Source organism: Suncus etruscus, chromosome X (assembly GCF_024139225.1).
Source record: "Suncus etruscus isolate mSunEtr1 chromosome X, mSunEtr1.pri.cur, whole genome shotgun sequence".
NCBI classification, from domain to species: domain Eukaryota; kingdom Metazoa; phylum Chordata; class Mammalia; order Eulipotyphla; family Soricidae; genus Suncus; species Suncus etruscus.
The window spans coordinates 20,108,215-20,128,068 of record NC_064868.1 but is presented as its reverse complement, the minus strand read 5'-3'; the positions used below and the strand labels follow the sequence as shown (position 1 = coordinate 20,128,068).

At 41.7% G+C, this 19,854-nt stretch overlaps 1 protein-coding gene across 2 annotated transcripts in view; it reads left to right on the top strand.

Annotated features, from left to right (window-relative positions):
* The window catches only part of PCYT1B (phosphate cytidylyltransferase 1B, choline), a 330,888-nt gene that overhangs the window by 37,712 nt on the left and 273,322 nt on the right, over positions 1–19,854 (top strand). The window contains exon 1 of one of the 2 annotated variants that reach the window (XM_049766757.1): positions 2,931–3,122. The exons of the other annotated variant lie outside the window; for it this stretch is intronic. Coding sequence (XP_049622714.1) covers positions 3,006–3,122 — 117 coding nt within the window. The 5' untranslated portion in view covers positions 2,931–3,005. Of the gene's footprint in view, positions 1–2,930; positions 3,123–19,854 lie in introns of those variants that run through there. 2 annotated transcript variants of the gene reach the window in all.

The window sequence follows — 19,854 nt, the reverse complement described above, 5'->3', positions numbered from 1 at the left end:
GGGGATGCTCAGGGAACCAATAATGCTAGGGATCAAACCCAAGTATCCTGCAGCCAAAATATGTGCTCCAACCCATTCAGCAATCTCCATGGCCCTGAAGGCTTTTATTTTGTTTTGGGGCCACATCCAGTAGTACTCAGGGGTTATTCCTAGCTCTGTTCTCAGGAATCACTCTTGTAGGGCTGGGGATTGAATCAGGGTCAGCTACTTGCCTACTTGCTAAGCCAAGCAACTTACTTTGCTAGGAAAAGTCTAGCCCCACCTGTAAGACTTTTTACTGTTATATAGCCCTGTTTGTTTTTTATTGCTCTTTTTTCCTTGCTATAAGAATCTCCAAATTTATTTTTGATATGAAGGTCTTGTAGTGTATCAACTACATTTTCTTCTATTATTTTATAGTTTGGTATCTAGTCTTTCATCTTATTTTGAATTAATTTTTGTGATGGTGTTAAGTAGCGATCAAGTTTCTCTTCTTTCCATAAAGTATATTCTAATTTACAAAGTGCTTAAAATTCATGGGCTGGAGAGATAGCATGGAGGTAAAGCGTTTGCCTTGCATGCAAAAGGACAATGATTCGAATCTCAGCATCCCATATGGTCCCCCGAGCCTGCCAGGAGCGATTTCTGAGCGTAGAGCCAGGAGTAACTCCTGAGCGTGACCCAAAATTTGGATGTGACCCAAAAACCAAAAAACAAACAAACACAAACAAACAAACAAAAACCAACAAACCAAAGTGCTTACAAATTATGAGAGGGAGCAATGTATTATGATTCCAGCTTTGCTTCTCAAAGTATTTTTCCCCAAACCTGGTAGCATCAGCACCACCTAGATCATGTTAGAAATGCAAATTCTGGGGCTGGCGAGGTGGCGCTAGAGGTAAGGTGTCTGCCTTGCAAGCGCTAGCCAAGGAAGGACCAAGGTTCAATCCCCCGGTGTCCCATATGGTCCCCTCAAACCAGGGGCAATTTCTGAGAGCTTAGCCAGAAGTAACTCCTGAGCATCAAACGAGTGTGGCCCGGAAAACCAAAAAAATGCAAATTCTAGGGGGCTGGAGAGATGGCATAGTAGGTAGGGTATTTTCCTTGCATGCCCAAGACTCAGGTTTGATCTCCAGCACCCCATATGCCTCCTGCACAACCATCAAGAATGATCCCTAAACATAGAGCCAGAAATAAGCTCTGAGCATGCTGGGTGTGGCTCACAAAACAAAAATAGTAATCAATTTCCAATCCTATATCAAATCTACTAAATTAATTCTTTAAGGGCCAATTATTTGCATTTGAACAAATTCCTAGCTGCTGTTGGTGCTACTCTTGATGTGAAAACCACAGTGGATGAAAAATGACTACCATGAATTAAAAAGAAAGACTCAAAAGCTCAGGGATGTGGCTAAGAGGACTCCTACTAAAGTGCTTTCTCTACTCCCACACCTGCTTAAACATTCACTGCTGCGTTCCTGACTTGCACTTCTACCCCCCACAGTCTTTCAAACCCCAGCTCCAAGGCTTAGGTGCTCTCAGACTGAACACTCACTACATTGCAATTTCTCACCTGTAAAATGGGCATAATAATAGGTTCGACCTCGTTGTGTTCTTAAACTACTTCATTCTGTGCCTGTACTTAAGTGCTAGTAGTTACCATGGGTTTTTACCTTTTTCGGAGGCCTGCTGTTTTACGGCCAGGGATGTGATTTAAAGGAAGTCCTGGGGTTGGATCCCCAGGACAGCCTGCTCCTTCTTTCAGCACCTCAGGGGTATAGACCTGGTAATTCCCCACCCTACCTTATCACTGCAGGCTGGAAGTGTCCAATCCACTCGGAAAGCTCTTGCTTTATTTGCAAATTTGCTCTTGCAAATTTTTTTCTTTGAGGTCTGCAGGCTGCTCCTCTTAAAAATGGGGCATATTGCCCGGTGATTTTGACCGGGAATCTGGAACTATTCTTGCCATGAGCAGGGAAATAAGACCCAGGACTGGTAAAAGGGGAGTCCAGGTGGACAGGCACAAGAGACTACCATGTGGAGACTTGTTTTGAATGGCAAATAGCAAATCTTCATGGAGGAAATTGTACTGGGATGGTGGTGGTGGTGGTGGTTTGTGTGTGTGTGTGTGTGTGTGTGTGTGTGTGTGTGTGTGTGTGTGTGTGTGTGTGTGAAGAAAGCTTAGGAATGGCTGATGGAGGAACTAGGGTTTGAGGAGGGTGAGGGCAAGCTGAAGCCAGAGGCAGGGTTGTCAAAGTCAACTTCTTCCAAAAATCATGGAAAGGAGGCTCCAGGGCTACCCAGGCCTCGAGGACTATGTAAAAAATACTTGGGCTATAGTCAAGGGCTATAGTCCCAGTGCCCACAAAGAACACCCATATGTTCTTGGAGGTCAAATGGCAATTGTGACTGCAGAGGTTGGACTCAAAAGTAGATCTGTCTCAGGGTGCTTCCTATTGGGCAAATATTGGCAAGGATATGGACCTTAAAAAATTAAATGAGTTGGAGATCTGCGATGTCTTTTTTTCCAGACGTCCTGGCCGCTCAGGAAACGGTTTTCGCTTATCTGGGTAGTGCAGCTCAGGTCCCTTGCCCAAGAATGAACCGAGGTCGTGGCAACAGAATTAAACACAAGAAACAAAAGCACCAAGTTCGCTGTCCCGGGGGTACAAGCCTGCCAACCAATGGGGCCTGGCCGCTCCCCGGTGGAGTGGTACTATGATGACAGTAGCCAACCAGCGCGCTCCATGCAAATGAGGTACTGTATCCCGCACCCGCCACCCCAGTGCTGTCTGGTTGTTATAGTGATAAACTGAGGCCTGGCCTCTTCTCCGAGAAGAAAAGGGGCGGGGGTAGGGGGTAACCTCTTTACTTTCCCAAGGGAAGACCAAAAGAAGGGACGGAGAAGGGGCGCAGTGGGGGGGGGGGGATGGCTGGGGCAGAAACAAATTCGTGACAAAGAAAACACTCTCTTCCTGGGAGGAGACTGACAGAGGGTGTAGAGCTGGAGGGAGCAGTCACTGGCCATGCCAGTACTTACCACTGATGCTGAGTCAGAAACAGGTATCCCAAAATCCCTTTCCAATGAGCCTTCCTCAGAAACCATGGAGGAAATAGAGCACACATGCCCACAGCCTCGACTGGTAAGTAAAGACAAAGGATGCAAATGTATGCGCGGCTGTCGCACAAAAGAGTTCCTTCTGTGCCCGTAGCCGGTGGCAAACGCAGTGAAGAGAATTTTCATGTAAATGAGCGAGGAGCTACCGCCTAAAATCCTTCCTCCTCGGCTGTTTATACTTAGCAGCTTTACCGGGCGCTGCTCTCAGCTTACAAAGCCTTATTGTATTGGCTGGGTCGGAGACGGGCTGCACTGTGGTTTATTATTTATTTATTTATTTATTTATTTATTTATTTATTTATTTATTTTCGTACCTTGGGAGGAGGGGGTGGCTTTTGGACTGTTTCGATGTAGTCTGATCTAAAGACGATTGTACAGAACAATTGGGAAAATGGCATTCTCTTGGCAATGGTCGGGACCGTTCCCTTGTGAAGTTACCAATCGGAGCTAGGGAATGATTCGGTTCTTCGCTATATTTTTTTGCTCCTGATGTTGATTTGGGGCCGGGGTGGGGGCGCGGATGGAAGCAAGAGGAGAGCAAAACTTCTTCATTCTTTAGACATTCACAAAAGAAATAAGTCCACGGGTCTCTCGGTGGTGCGTGTGGAAAGTGCATTTGACGTGAATTGTCAGTTTGCAGAGTGTGGTGGTATGCAGTAAGGACGGGGGCGCTACGTTTATTTAGAAAGGGTCTGCATGCCTTTAAGAATGACAAGTGTGGGCACGCACTTGGAGCTTTCATATCAGTACCCAGTATGGCTATCATCAGTACCCAGATGGAATGAGTTTCTTCATCACTCATCTTGGTGCCTTGCAGGGTGGGGGGGTGTTCTCGGCCACTTTGGCGTGTATCCTAAAGAAATCCACATCCAAATCAAACTGGGTGATAGGTTGGTTGTCAGTGGTCTGGACTCTTGTGGAACTTAGAGAAATCTCTTTGAACCCCTAAATGTAAGAGAGACACAAGTTTGAACCATCCTCTCTAACGATTTTCCCCAAGTTAAAGGGTGCAGTATTCTGATTGGCTGTGGAGTTTGACCCTGGGAAGGTTCTTTTATTAAAAAAAAAAGATCTTGTGATGTTGTGTTTTATGTGAGTCCCCCCACCACTACTAAAAGATAGGGCTTACAGGTTTCAAGATCTGCCTATTAAGTCCATTTGTTTTCATTGTAAGGACTAATAAGGGTTTAAACACAGGATTCCTATACCAAGTAAATAAGGCAAGCTGTATTGGAGCATTGTTGGGTTGTGTTGTGTTTCTATATCTGTGAAATATAATTTCTTAGGACAATTTAATAAAAACTGCTTTAGTACTTAAGCCATTTAATAAACAACATACACATTGTACATGTCTATTCTCTTTGGTTACAAACAATTCCAGTAATTTTGTTTCTGAGGGATTTCTTTAAGCTACCCACAACTCAGATTCAATGCTGAAAAAAAAAGTGGCCATTAACATCTGTTACAAGAGATCTCCACATATTTCAAAGCTAAACTCTGTTCACATTTGCATTTCACAACTTTCCTCATGGACATTACAGAGAAGGGAAGTAGGGAAAGGTAGCATTGGGTTCCAGTCTTTCAGCAGTGGTACCATTTCAATTGCTAATGCCCACTTTTTCTTTTCTTTATGCCATTTAGCTATTCTGTTCCTTGGTTGCTGCTTCTTCAGTGTGGGCAGAGAAAATCAAGGATAGAAAGAAACCTCAAATATTTCCCATTTCTATCTGTGACAGTTTGTCCACCAGGAAACTCACCAGAGTCTTTCCAAGCTGGCAATGTAATGCCTCTTCCCTGTTAGTGGTAGAATCATGGAAACTGAGGTTCTGAGAGGGAATAGCATTTCTCCAAGGCCATATTGTTTGAAAGCGGTAGAACTGGGATTTGTACCCAGAGCTCCACACATCCACAAAGTGGAAGATCTTTCCACTATAATGCCCTTGTACATGTAGTACATTTCCTTCCCAATTTTCTGTTGCACGGTGTGTAGAGTATACAGAAGTTGAACTGTTAAAATGATTACTATGATCTACCTTTGATAAAAATTACCATGCTGTCCACCATTATTATGGTCTAGTGAAAATCGGCATTGTTTAAATAAGGGCTGCAACCAACTTAAAACTAACTTGAAACTACAAGTAAAATTTTGAAGTACTATTTCTTTTATCAGAAAACTTTGCTCACAGAAGAGCTATCTTCTAAATTTGGATTTGTAAGTTATTGCCCAACTTTCCTTCATGAATAATTTTACTCTCAGACACCTGTTTACTAATCAACAACAAACTTTGTTCATGAAGAGAGAATGTCAAGGGAAAATGCCCAGTTAGCATCCTTTTTATAATTTTAGTAATTTGTGTTACATTTTAGCTCCAGAACTATCTTCATATTTGAAAGTCTATAATTCGTTGCTTCTCCCAGCACTCACACATCTTCCAAAATCACAGATGGCAGGGAGGTGGATCACTGATGCTACCATCAGAAGTAGGTGTGGCTTCTGGGTTCAATGTGAAAAGGGCCTTGCAATCTTTTCAGAGGACAATTTCCTCCCAGTAATTACCAAGCTTGAATTAATACAACTTAGAAGAAGTAGAACTTAATTTCAAGGCCACCATCTTTTTAAAAAAGTCTTAATTACTCAGTGGTTCTCTTTAGCTGAAACACATACTGGCTCCCCAATTTTCTCAAACTTTACCTGGGACTATGGAAAAAGGAACTTCCTAGATTTTCATGAATATTTAAAATATGAAGGACCATAAATCTTTAGGCAAATATTTAAATATGAATGTATGTTCCAAAAGGCCATTGTAAGTACATATTTGATTTATGTCTCATCCCTAGTGAAAAGAGTCTGTCGCATAGTACCTGAGAAGGTAGTGTGAATTGTACTCCTGTGGTCACACCTGTTGTTCTCTGTGTATTCTGAGATAGGTTGTCTAGTGGGGTGGGTTTAGCTTAGCTGTCATCAACTGAGAACCTGCTGCATGGTGAGTTCTGTGCTCACAAGTACTTTTTGGTCTAGAGATTCATTGTTTTTTCTTTTTGGGTCACACCTAGCTGTGCTTAGGACTTACTGCTGACTCTACACTCAAGGCTCACTCCTGGTGGTGCTTGGCATACCATATGGACTGACAGAAACTAAATCTTGTGCTGCCACATGCAGAGCAAGCTCCCTACCCACTGTGCTATCAAAGCTGGTCTAGAGATTCTTTTTTGGGGGGCACACTTGGGTTTGCTCAGGGATTACTCCTGGCTCTGCACTCAGGGATCAGTCCTAGTAGCTCAGGGAACCATATGGGATGCTGAGGATCAAACCTCAGTCTGCTGCATACAAGACAAGCACCCAACTATTCTGGCACCAAGGTCTAGAGATTACTGAAGGGACAGGCACATGGATGGTTTTCAGAGGGCAGAAAGGAGAACATGGTCAACTCTGAGAGTAAGGAAAAAATTTGCAGAGGGATTCTGAATAGTATTTGGTTTTGTCCCTACTGTATCTCTGTTCTTGATTACAGAGTGAGACAGAGCACTTGTAAGGAAATGAAGTGGAAGATGCTATAGCTAAATAAATGGAACTTATTTTCTTCTTTTTTTTTATTGTGACTGAAGTTCATTTACATAGAATTATTTATGATACATAGTGACAATAAATGAAGGGCATTCCCACCACCAATGTTATCCTCCCTCCACTCGTTCCCAGCATGTCTCCCACATCTCACTCCTTTACCCCTCAGAATCCTACTGCAAATGATCGCTGCCTTACATCTTGTAAGGGTATCTATTCTGTTTGGTTTTCCACTCTGGTCATTTTTTAATTTATACTACATGTTCATATGACTGGTCCTGGTATCATTTTCCCCCCTCAATTTATGAGGCTGAATGATTCAAATTATGCTATTCTGTTGGAGGTTAAAAGGTTAAGGAAAAGAGGAGAAAGAATTTGGAATCAACAACTTAAAAAATCACCTAATAATATCCACAAAAGTGGAAAAGAAAGAAAAAAGTGAAAGAAAAAGAAGGAAGATAATATCAAAAAACAAACAAAAAATAAGACAAAACAACACCAGAAAAGGTGCTGCAGTGGCAGGGTTTGTGTTACCCCACCTTTTTTTTGTATAGGCACAGCAAGTGTTGGGGAAGGAAGGAAATTCCCGTGGCCTAAGAGATTCAGGGTTTCTCCATTCTTGAACCATATTGTCATGGGAACAACCATTGTCTCCATACCTTCTCATTGCCATATCCCAGGGTTTTCTTTTGTTTGTTTGGTTGGTTTTTTGTTGTTGTTTTTTGTTTTTGTGGTGTCAGGAACCTTCTCTGTTGTGGAGAAAATAAGGCCACTATAGCAAGCAATCTTGGTATTTGCGCAGGTCCTAGGACAGGGCCTAGGATAGAGTCTTTAAGGTTCTAGAGGTACTAAATGGAACTTTATTTTATTGGGAGATAGACTTGACAAAAACATGGCTATGCTAAGGGTTCACAATGGATGGTGCTTGGGGGAACATGTGTGGTGCTGGGGTCTGCCAAATGCAAGGCAAGTGCCTGTCCCCCATTGTAGCTCAATTTAAGGTAGTGTCTATTCAGCTCTTTGAAAGAAAGTTGTTAAAAATATTACAGATACAATGGAGTTTGGGGGGATGTGTGAAAAGTATACCTAGACTATTTCTACCTACTTCTTTTTTTTTCCATTGGAAGGACATAAGCAAAAGGAAGTTCTAAGTAGAATTGAATAACATCAGTAAAGAAAGGAGAGGGCTGGATAGATAGCACACAGATTAATCCACTTGTCTAGCATGTGAATATCCACAACCCTAGTTCAAACCTCAGCACTGAATACAATCCCCTGAGCACAGAGCCAGGAGTTCCTCTCCCAAAGAAATGAGAAAAGAGTGGCGTCAGAGAGATACTACAGGGGTTAAGGCATATGCCTTAAATGCAGCTGGCCCTGGTTCAATTCCTGGCACCACATGTGATCCTGGAGGCCCCTGAGTACTGTGATATAGCCCAGGTAATGTCTGGTACTACAGAACCTGAGCAGTACCACAACCCAGACCCTCACACAAAACTACTGGCCCAGTTGGTCAAGAATCACTGGGAGAGGGGGCCGAATTAATAGCATAGCTGATATCAGCTATTGCCTTGTCTGCAGCCAAACTGGGTTTGATTCCTGGCATCCTGTATGGTTCCCCAAGCACCATCAGGAGTGATTCCTGAGTGCAGAGCACCACTGGGTGTGGCCTCAAAACAAACAAAGGAATTGCTGGCAGAGGGCCAGCCTCTCCTCTTGAGCACCATTTGGGAGTCAAAAGAAAAAAAAGAAATTTGGTGATAGAGCTTCTATCTGAGAAGTGTAAACTTACCACTGTCACTACTTGACCATTGTGCTGGGGTCTGAGATGATGCTGGCACTTCTTTTTCCCACTGTTAAATAGTCATTCTTTTTTTTTTTTTTTTGTGGTTTTTGGGTCACACCCGGCAATGCTCAGGGGTTTTTCCTGGCTCCATGCTCAGAAATTGCCCCTGGCAGGCACGGGGGACCATATGGGACGCCGGGATTCGAACCAAATAGTCATTCTTTTTTTTTTTTTTGTTTTTTTGTCCTTTGTTCTTTTCTCTCTTAAATTTGATGCAAGAGAAATTGAATGACCTTGGGCAATGTGCTATACAGGAGCACCCAATTCCAGAGGGATCAGGATTTCTTGTGGGCAAGGTCTGTGTCTTCATAGCTCCTCTGCCCTTTAATTGTGCCTTGGCAAATCCTCTGGACCCAGCAGGTGCCCTTATAAATCCTTTTCTACAAGACCCAGCCACCCTGAAAGCAGGCTGCTTCTGGGTTTGGTTAATGACCTTGGTCAAGTTCTTCTAGGAGTGCTTTCTGTTGTCAGAAGGAAGTTGTAATTCTAGCATGCCGTAGTCAATTCCATGAAGATGGATGTACTATGGATCCACAGAGAAGGTCTTGGAAATTAAAAAAAGGGAACTGGCTCTATATGCCACATTAGCAGGATTTCATTTTGGGCTTTTCTTCAGAGTGGAGCCATGCCAAATGACTGCTGTCTTGCAGAAGGTGCATTATGTCGATTGGGAGGTAGGACAGGCACACGCTAGTGCTCAGAAAGATGACTGGATTTCCCAAGACATCAATGACTTCATTTACTAGTCTCACTATCTCTTTTGTATCTCAGAGTAGCATACATTTTTATAGTGTGGCACTTAATATGCTGTGTTGGTGAAAATAAACAAACACAAGCTTCCTAGGGCATTTAACTGTCGTCAGCTGGAATTCTGCCCAAGATTATTATTAGACATCTCCTTGCTTGCTGATCTCAGTTCAAATGCATCTATTTTCTTGCAGATTCATAACAGTTAGGCATATTGATCATGGAATCAATAAGTTAGCTTTTTCCATTCTTTTAACTTCTTTCACTTCATCTCCAATTCGCCATTTGCCTAAGGCTCTGCACCTTATGGAAGAAATAAATCTTCAGCATACACACAAGAGGGCTATATTTTGAAATTTGAGAGTATATAAATGAGAAGGATGCATATGACCACACTCTGGCAGGAAGGGGCGTTTAAAATATTCAGTGATACAGGGCTTTAGAAAGCAACTGAGAAAAACTCGGTCCCCTACAAACATGATCCATCATTATATAGCTGGCTAGTGACTTCCATATGCAGCAACATACAGGCGCTATGGAAAGAAATAAAAGTAGTATATAGTCCCATCTCTAATATATTTAACAGAAGGCCATAGTTTGTTTTGTGAAAGCAGACAAGAAAGCTGAAATCCCCAAAGAGGGCTTTTTACTCCCTATAAGTTTGACTTTAATACATCGACTTTGTATAGTGTTTTTTTTTTGAAACTTTTTTCTTTATTTAAACATCTTGATTACATATATGATTGTGATTAGGTTTCAGTCATGTAAAGAACACCCCCTTCACCAGTGCAACATTCCCACCACCTATGTCCCAAATCTCCCTCCATCCCACCCCACCCCACCTGTACTCTAGACAGGCTTTCCAGTTCCCTCATTCATTCACATGATTATGGTAGTTCTCAGTGTAGTTATTTCTATAACTGCACTCACCACTCTTTGTGGTGAGATTCATGAAGTGAGCTAGAAGTTCCAGCCCTCCTCTCATTGTTTCTGAGGATTGTTGCAAAAATGACTTTTATTTTTCTTAAAACCCATAGATGAGTGAGACTATTTTGCGTCTCTCTCTCTCCCTCTGACTTATTTCACTCAGCATGATGGATTATCTCTCCTGATGGCTGCATAATATTTCATTGTGTATATGTACCATAGTTTCTTTAGCCATTTGTCTGTTGAAGGGCATCTTGGTTGTTTCCAGAGCCTGGCTATTGTGAATAGTGCTGCAATAAATATAGGTGTGAGGAAGGGGTTTTTGTATTGTGTTCCTGTGTTCTTAGGGTATATTCCTAGGAGTGGAATAGCTGGGTCGAATGGGAGCTCAATTTCCAGATTTTGAAGGAATCTCCATATTGCTTTCCATAGATGTTGGACTAGACGGCATTCCCACCAGCAGTGGATAAGAGTTCCTTTCTCTCCACATCCTGTATAGTGTTTTTTAAAAATAATTTTTATGATCAAAGTGAATTACAAGTCTTTCACAGTAGTATTTAAAATTCACAGTGAAAAGAATTAGGGCCATTCCCACCACCAGTGTTGTCCCCCTTCCACCCCTGTTCCCAGCATGCTTCCCATACCTCTTCCCTTTGCCCCATGGACTGCTAGTGTAAGAGGTCCTTTGTGTATAGCTTGTTGTAGATTGGGTATCAATTCTGGTGTCATTGACTTTGGGTTTGGTGCTTAAGTCTTATCATTTTTTATTTTCATTCAATGTTCATACAACTGGTTGCTCCTGGTACCTTCATTTTCCCCTCTTAAGTTATGAGAGAGAACAAGATGATTCAGGTTCTGTTGTTCTGTTGGAAAAAAAGAAAGAAGAGAAAAAAAACAGGGAGGAATCCATCAAGAGGCTATAAATATCAATTCAGAAGAAAGGAAAAAAGGAAAGGAAAAACAAAAACAAATAAAAACACAACACATGGGGCCAGGTGGTGGCGCTAAAGGTAAGGTGCCTGCCTTGCCTGCGCTAGCCTCGGACGGACCGCGGTTCGATCCCCCAGCGTCCCATATGGTCCCCCAAGCCAGGAGCGACTTCTGAGTGCATAGCCAGGAGTAACCCCTGAGCATCACCGGGTGTGGCCCAAAAAAAAAAAAAAAACCACAACACATACAAAAGATAAAAACAAGCAATGAAAAAAAACCAACAACACAGCAGCATCAAAAAATCATCACCACAACCACAACCACAAGAAAGAAAAGAAAAAATTGAAGGGCTGGTGTGGCAAGGCTTTGAGGGATTTTTTGGGGGGTTTTGGGTTTTTTTGGCAGAGGCACAATAATTATTGGGGAAGTTAGAGGGAATTCCCTTGGCCTAGGAGATACATGGTTTCTCCACCTTTAAAGCATACTATTGGAACTACTACAGGCTTAGCACATGCTCATTATCGAACCCCAAGGTCTTTTTACAGTGCCAGGAAACTTTCTGCTCAGTTGTGGATGACAAAATCAGTCCTCTGTAGCTAGAGATCTTGGTATTTCAACAGGTCATAGGTCGAAGTCTAGGATAGAGTAAAGACTCTATCCTAAGAAAGCTTTATGGTTCTAGAAGTTCTGCTCCATCACGCTTGTTGTAATCAGTCTTCTGTAATGAGTGATCCTAGGACAAAGCCTAGGATAGAGTCTTCCCTTATGGTTCCAGAAGTTTTGCTCAGTCATGGTTGTCAAAGTCAGATCTCTGGAGTTAGAGATAGTGGTTTTTGTACAAGTCCTAGGCTGAAGCCTAGGCTAGGATCTTTCTTATTTTTCCCAGGACAAGTTCTGCCCAGTCTTGGTTGTCATAGTCCATTTTCTGTAATTAGTGATCTTGGTTTTTGCACAGATCAAAGGATGGCATGTCTTCTGATTTTATCTTCCCATTAGATGATGAGATAGGGAATCTTTTTTGGATCAAGTTTTTGCTGTTTCCTCATTGTCGGGTTGTTGTATCAACCTGTCACAAGTTGGTGCCAGAGCAGTATTAGGGATTTCCCAGGGGGAGTTTGGTTCCTGGTGCTGTTGTAGGGAGCTGTGTTGGATCTTTGTTTGGGATCTGGGGTTTGGGATTGGCCAGCCGCTGTCCAATCATATGGAGTCAGGTCCTCATGACACGTGTTCAGGGTGGGAGGTACCCCAGTATTATAAAATGTAAGGGCTCTTATCCCTAGTACATACGAGTTTGTTTCTATACATAAGATTTCCCCCTTTTTAGAATTTCATACCAAGCAGAACCAAAACAAGTGAAATTAACAAGCATATATATAAATGAAAAAAGATAAAAATTAAAAACTAACAATTAAAAAAGGATGGAGGAGACTACCTAGTACTTTGAAAATAAACACACTAAGAGGTGTAACTATTCGGGTGTTAACATACAAGGAAATATAGATAACCCCATTAAGTCTCTTGAGATATTCTTGTGAGAGGAGATCTAGGGCTCATTATCATTCCACACCATAATCTCGCTGAGTTTGAGAAGTGGTTTGCAGTAGTTTTTGTTTTTGTTTTTGTTTTTGTTTTTGGGCCACACCCGGCGTTGCTCAGGGATTACTCCTGGCTGTCTGCTCAGAAATAGCTCCTGGCAGGCATGGGGGACCATATGGGACACCGGGATTCGAACCAACCAACTTAGGTCCTGGATCGGCTGCTTGCAAGGCAAATGCCACTGTGCTATCTCTCCGGGCCCAGTGGTTTGCAGTAGTAAGGAATCAGGACTGGGGTCCTTCTGGAGCTGAAATCTGGTAGCATGCAACAGTCCACATTTGGGGGGGGTGAAAGAAGGGCCACATAAAATGAGTCATCAGGAATAGTGGTTGTAGCTTCTTGCCAGGGCATGGGATTTGGGGCCAAGAGTATGTTCTTTTGATTTGGGAGCTGGGTGTTGACTTATTGGGGCAGGAGGTCAGACTTGGTTCTTGATGAGTTAAGAACTGAGGGTAAAGAGGTTAAGTAGGGAGGGATAACGAATAAGAATTGGGGGGATGAGAGGATAGAGGAAGTTCTGAAGGGGGAGGGATAATATATAAGAGGGACTATATACACTGTAGGCATGGATTGTCTACTATATAGGTTTGGATGACAAAGAGAAGTCCATTGTATACAAACTCATGCCCACATGTAGACAAACATTAGAGATCTATTCACAAGTTGTTACTGTAGACTTGACCCTCATAGGATGGGTCTGAATGCTTAAAAATAATTGAATTAAGAAAAGATAAATAGGGGCCAGAGAGTTGACATGGAGGTAAGGCATTTGCCTTGTACGCAAAAGGATGGTGGTTCAAATCCCGGCATCCCATATGGTCCCCCGAGCCTGCCAGGGTCGATTTTTGAGCATAGAGCCAGGAGTAACCTCTGAGCACTGCTGGGTGTAATCCAAAAGCCAAAAAAAAAGATAAGTAGGGACTGGAGCGGTGGTGCAAGTGGTGGGGCATTTGCCTTGCACGTGGCTAACCTAGGACAGACTACGGTTCAATCCCCCAGTGTCCCAGATGGTCCCTCAAGCCAGGGACGATTTCTGAGTGCATAGCCAGGAGTAACCCCTGAGCGTTACTGGGTGTGGCCCAAAAATCAACCCTCTCCCCCCAAAAAGAAAAGATAAATAGATAGCTAAAATATAGATTAGAAGAGAAAGAGTGAAAAACAGGATAAGAGGTAAAAAAAAAGTAAAGAAAAATAAGGGAAAGAAGAAGGAAAAAAAGAAAGAATTGGGCCCCAATGCCTCAGAGTTGGGAGGTTTCCCCATTTCTAGGCCCTTCATCAATGATGGGATGATTTTTGCTAAGTGAAGTTTTCAGGGATAGTGGCTGAAGTACTTTAGGATAAGCATAGTTTTCACATCTGTAATTTCTATAGCTTTTAATCTATATTTATCCATTGAGCAGAACTACCTCCCTGCAAGGAGAACTCTATTACCTTGATCCCTCAGTTAACACAAATCTTTGTTTATGGGTGTGGGGTAGAGAAAGCAACTTTATAATATCAAAATAATTTGGACATGGAAGTTTCAGTCTATCGTTTGTTTTGGACCACACTTGCTGATGCTCAGGGATTATTCCTGCTCTGCATTCAGGAATTACTCCTGGTGGTGCTTGAGGAACCATATGGGATGTCAGGGATAGAACATGGGTAGGTTGCATGCAAAGAGAATTCCCTGCCTGTTGTACTCTCTTCTTCCTCACTCAAGTCTATTTTTGGGTGGATTTTAGCTCTGATTGTGAGTGGCACATATGAATCGCGAGTATTTTCCAATAGAAATACAAGGTAATGGGGTTGGAGAGATAGCACAGTGGGTGGGGCATTTGCCTTGCACATGGGCAACCCAATTTTAGTCCCTGGCATTTCATATGATCCTCCAGGACTGCCAGGAACGATATTTTAATATATATTTTTATTTAAGAACCATGATTACAAACATGTTTGCAGTAGAATTTTAGTTATATAAATAAAAAAAGAACACTCCTTCACCAGTGCAACATTCCCACCACCAATGCCCTCTATCTCCCCCCCTCTCCCACTCCTTGCCTGCATTCAAGTCAGGCATTCTATTTCTCTCACTCACTACCATTGTAATGTAGTTGTCAGTGTAGTCATTTCTCTAACTGAACTCACCACTCTTTGTGAGCTTCACACCATAGGCTGGACCTTCTACATATCATCTCTATTGTCTCTGCATATTATTACAATAATTTTTTTTACTTTTCTTAAAACCCATAGATAAGAGGCTATTCTGTATATATCTCCTTCTGACTTATTTCACTCAGCATAATAGATTCCATGTCCATTCAAGTAAAGGAAAATTTCATGACCTCATCTCTTCTGATGGCTGCTTATTAATCCATTGTGTATATATACTACAGTTTCTCTAGCCACTCATCTCTTGTCGGGCATCTGGGTTGTTTCCAGATTCTGGCTATTGTAAATAGAGCTGCAATAAATATAGGTGTGCAGAGGGCATTTTTGTGTTGTGTTTTTGTGTTCCTAGTATAAAGCCATAGAAGTGGTATTGCTGGATCATATAGGAGTTCAATGTCCAGTCTTTTGAGGAATATCCATGTTGTTTTCCATAAAGGCTGAAAAAGATGGCATTCCCACTAGCTGTGAATGAGAGTTCCTTTCTCCCTACACCCCCGCCATCACTGATTGTTCTTAATCTTTTTGATGTATGCCAGTCTCTGTGGCATGAGATGGTACTTCATAGTTGTTTTGATTTGCATCTCCCTGATGACTGGTGATATGGAGCATTTTTTCATGTGTCTTTTGGCCATTTGTATTTCTTCTGTTCATTTCTTCTCCCCATTTATTGATGGGGTTAGATGTTTTTGTCTTGTTAAGTTCCTTCAGTACCTTGTATATCTTAGCTATTAGCCCCTTATCTGATGGGTATTGGGTGAATAATTTCTCCCATTCTGTGGTGGCTTTGTAGCTTCATCACTATTATCTTTGAGGTTCAGTAGCTTCTCAGCCTAATTTAGACCCTCTGTTTATTTCTCTTCCACTTGTTTGGAGAGTGCTGTTTCCTCCTTGAAGATCCTTTAGTCTCAATGTCATGGAGTACTTCACCTATGTCTTCTTCTATATACCTTATAGTTACAGGTCTGAACTGATATCAAGGTCTTTAATCCATTTAGATTTTACCTTTTTGCATGGTGTTAGATGGAGATCTATTTTTTCTTTTTTTATTTAAACATCTTGATTACAAATATGATTGTGATTAGGTTTTAATCATGTAAAGAACACCCCCTTCACCAGTGCAACATTCCCACCACCAATGTCCCAAATACCTTCCATTCCACCCACCCCCACCTGTACTCTAGACAGGCTTTCCAGTTCCCTCATTCATTCACATGATTATGGTAGTTCTCAGTGTAGTTATTTCTTTTTTTTTTTTTTTTTGGTTTTTCGGGCCACACCCATTTGATGCTCAGGGGTTACTCCTGGCTACATGCTCAGAAATTGCCCCTGGCTTGGGGAGACCTTATGGGACGCTGGGGGATTGAACCGTGGTCCTTTCCTTGGCTAGCGCTTGCAAGGCAGACACCTTACCTCTAGCGCCACCTCGCCGGCCCCAGTGTAGTTATTTCTATAACTGCACTCATTATTCCTTGTTGTGAGCTTCATGAAGTGAGCTGGAAGTTCTAGCCCTCTTTTGATTGTCTCTAAGGATTGTTGCAAAAATGACTTTTATTTTTCTTAAAACCCATAGATGAGTGAGACTATTTTGCATCTCTCTCCCTCTGATTTATTACACTCAGCATGATAGACTCCATGTACACCCATGTATAGAAAAATTTCATGACTTCATCTCTCCTGACGGCTGCATAATATTCCATTGTGTATATATACCACAGTTTCTTTAGCCATTCGTCTGTTGAAGGGCATCTTGGTTGTTTCCAGAGCCTGGCTATTGTGAATAGTGCTGCAATAAATATAGGTGTGAGGAAGGGGTTTTTGTATTGTATTCTTGCATTCTTAGGGTATATTCCTAGGAGTGGAATAGCTGGGTCGAATGGGAGCTCAATTTCCAGTTTTTGGAGGAATCTTCATATTGCTTTCCATAGAGGTTGGACTAGATGGCATTCCCACCAGCAGTGGATAAGAATTTCTTTCTCTCCACATCCCCGCCAGCACTAATTGTTCTCATTCTTTGTGATGTGTGCCAATCTCTGTGGTGTGAGATGGTATCTCATTGTTGTTTTGATTTGCATCTCCCGGATGATCAATGATGCGGAGGATTTTTTCATGTGCCTTTTGGTCATTTTTATTTCTATTTTTTTATCAAAGTGTCTGTTCATTTCTTCTCCCCATTTTTTGATGGGATTAGATGTTTTTTTCTTGTAGAGTTCTGTCAGTGCCCTGTACATTTTGGATATTAGCCCCTTATCTGATGGGTATTGGGTGAATAGTTTCTCCCACATGGTGGGTGGCTCTTGTATCCTGGGCACTATTTCTTTTGAGGTGCAAAAGCTTCTAAGCTTAATGAATTCCCATCTGTTGATCTCTGCTTCCACTAGTTTGGAGAGTGCAGTTTCCTCCTTGAAGATGCCTTTAGTCTCAATGTCATGGAGTGTTTTACCTACATGTTGTTCTATATACCTTATGGCATCAGGTCTGATATCAAGGTCTTTAATCTATTTGGATTTTACCTTCATACATGATGTTAACTGGGGGTCTATGTTTTCTTTTTTGCAAGTGGCTAACCAGTTCTGCCAGCACCACTTGTTGAAGAGGTTTTCCCTGCTCCACTTAGGATTTCTTACTCCTTTGTCAAAGATTAGGTTATTGTATCTCTGGGGAACATTATCTGAGAACTCAAGCCTATTCCACTCATTTGAGGGTCTGTCTTTATTCCAATACCATGCTTTTTTGATGACTATTGCTTTGTAGTACAGTTTAAAGTTGGGGAAAGTAATGCCTCCCATTTTCCTTTTCCCTAGGAGTGCATTAGCTGTTTGAGGGTGTTTATTGTTCCAGATGAACTTCATAAGTGTTTGATCCATTTCTTTGAAGAATGTCATGGGTATCTTTAGAAGGATTGCATTAAATCTGTACAATGCTTTGGGGAGTGTTGCCATTTTAATGATGTTAATCCTACTAACCCATGAGCAGGCTATGTGTTTTTATTTCCGTGTGTCCTCTCTTATTTCTTGGAGCATGGCTTTATAGTTTTCTTTGTATAGGTCCTTCACGTCTTTGGTCAAGTTGACTCCAAGATATTTGAGTCTGTGTGGCACTAATGTGAATGGGATTGCCTTCTTGATGTCCATCTCTTCCCTATCATTATTGGTGTATAAAAAGGCCATTGATTTCTGTGTGTTAATTTTGTAGCCTGCCACCTTGCTATATGAGTCTATTGTTTCTAGAAGCTTTTTGGTAGAGTCTTTAGGGTTTTCTAAGTAGATTATCATGTCATCTGCAAAAAGTGAGAGCTTGACTTCTTCCTTTCCTATATGGATTCCCTTGATATCTTTTTCTTGCCTGGTTGCTATAGCAAGCACTTCCAGTACTATGTTGAAGAGGAGTGGTGAGAGTGGACAGACTAGTCTTGTACCAGAATTTAAAGGAAAGGCTTTTAGTTTTTCTCCATTGAGGATAATATTTGCCATTGACTGTGGTTCCTTTCATTCTCATCTTGATGAGAGTTTTTTTTTTTATCAAGAATGGGTGTTGAGGGCCCAGAGAGATAGCACAGTGGCATTTGCCTTGCAAGCAGCTGATCCAGGACCAAAGGTGGTTGGTTCAAATCCCGGTGTCCCATATGGTCCCCCATGCCTGCCAGGACTATTTCTGAGCAGACAGCCAGGAGTAACTACTGAGCACCGCTGGGTGTGGCCCAAAAACCAAAAAAAAAAAGTAAAAAAAAAAAAAAAAGAATGGGTGTTGGACCTTATCGAATGCTTTCTCTGCGTCTATTGATATGATCATTTGATTTTTATTTTCCATGTTGTTGATGTTGTGTATGATGTTGATAGATTTATGGATGTTAAACTATCTTTGCATTCCTGGGATGAAACCTACTTGGTCGTAGTGTATGATCTTCTTGATGATGGATTGGATCCTATTTGCCAGGATTTTGTTGAAGATCTATGCATCTGCATTCATCAGGGATATTGGTCTGTAATTTTCTTTTTTGGCAGCATCTCTGTCTGGTTTTGGTATCAAGGCGATGTTGGCTTCATAGAAGCTGTTTGGGAGTGTTCCCTTTTTTCCATTTCATGGAAGAGCCTGGCTAGGATTGGTAGTAGCTCCTCTTGAAAGGTTTGAAAGAATTCATTAGTAAATCCATCTGCGCCTGGGATTTTGTTTTTGGGCAGCTGTTTGATTAGTTTCAATTTCCTCAGTAGTGATGGGGTGTTTAGATATGCTACATCCTCCTTACTTAACTGAGGAAGTTTACAAGTGTCCAAGAATTTATCCATTTCTTCTAGGTTCTCATGTTTAGTAGCATAAAGTTTCTCAAAGTAGTCTCTGATTACCCTTTGGATCTCTTCAATATCTGTCGTGATCTCCCCATTTTCATTTCTAATACGGGTTATCAGGTTTCTCTCTCTTTCTTTGTGAGTTTTGCCAATGGTCTATCAATCTTGTTTATTTTTTCAAAGAACCAACTTCTGCTTGCGTTGATCTTTTGATTGTTTTCTGGTTTTCCACTTTGTTGATTTCTGCTCTCAGCTTTGTTATTTCCTTCTGTCTCCCTATTTTTGGGTCCTTTTGTTAAGCACTTTCTAATTCTATGAGCTGCGTCATTAAGTTATTCAGGTAGGCACCTTCGTCCTTCCTGATGTGTGCTTGCAAAGCTATACATTTCCCTCTGAGGACCGCTTTTGCCGTGTTTCATAGATTCTGGCAGTTTGTGTCTTCATTATCATTTGTTTCCAGGAAAGTTTTGATTTCCTCTTTCATTTATTCTCGGACTCACTGGTTGTTCAGTAGCAGGCTGTTTAATTTCCTATTGTTAAAGTTTTTCTTCTGTGTGCCTTTGTATTTCACATCTAATTTCAGAGCCTTGTGGTCAGTAAAGGTAGCCTGCAAGATTTCTATTTTCTTGATTTTATGAAGGTATCCTGGAGAATGAACCATGTACATTGGAGAAGAATGTGTATCCAGGTTTTTGGGGAGTGGAGTATTCTATAT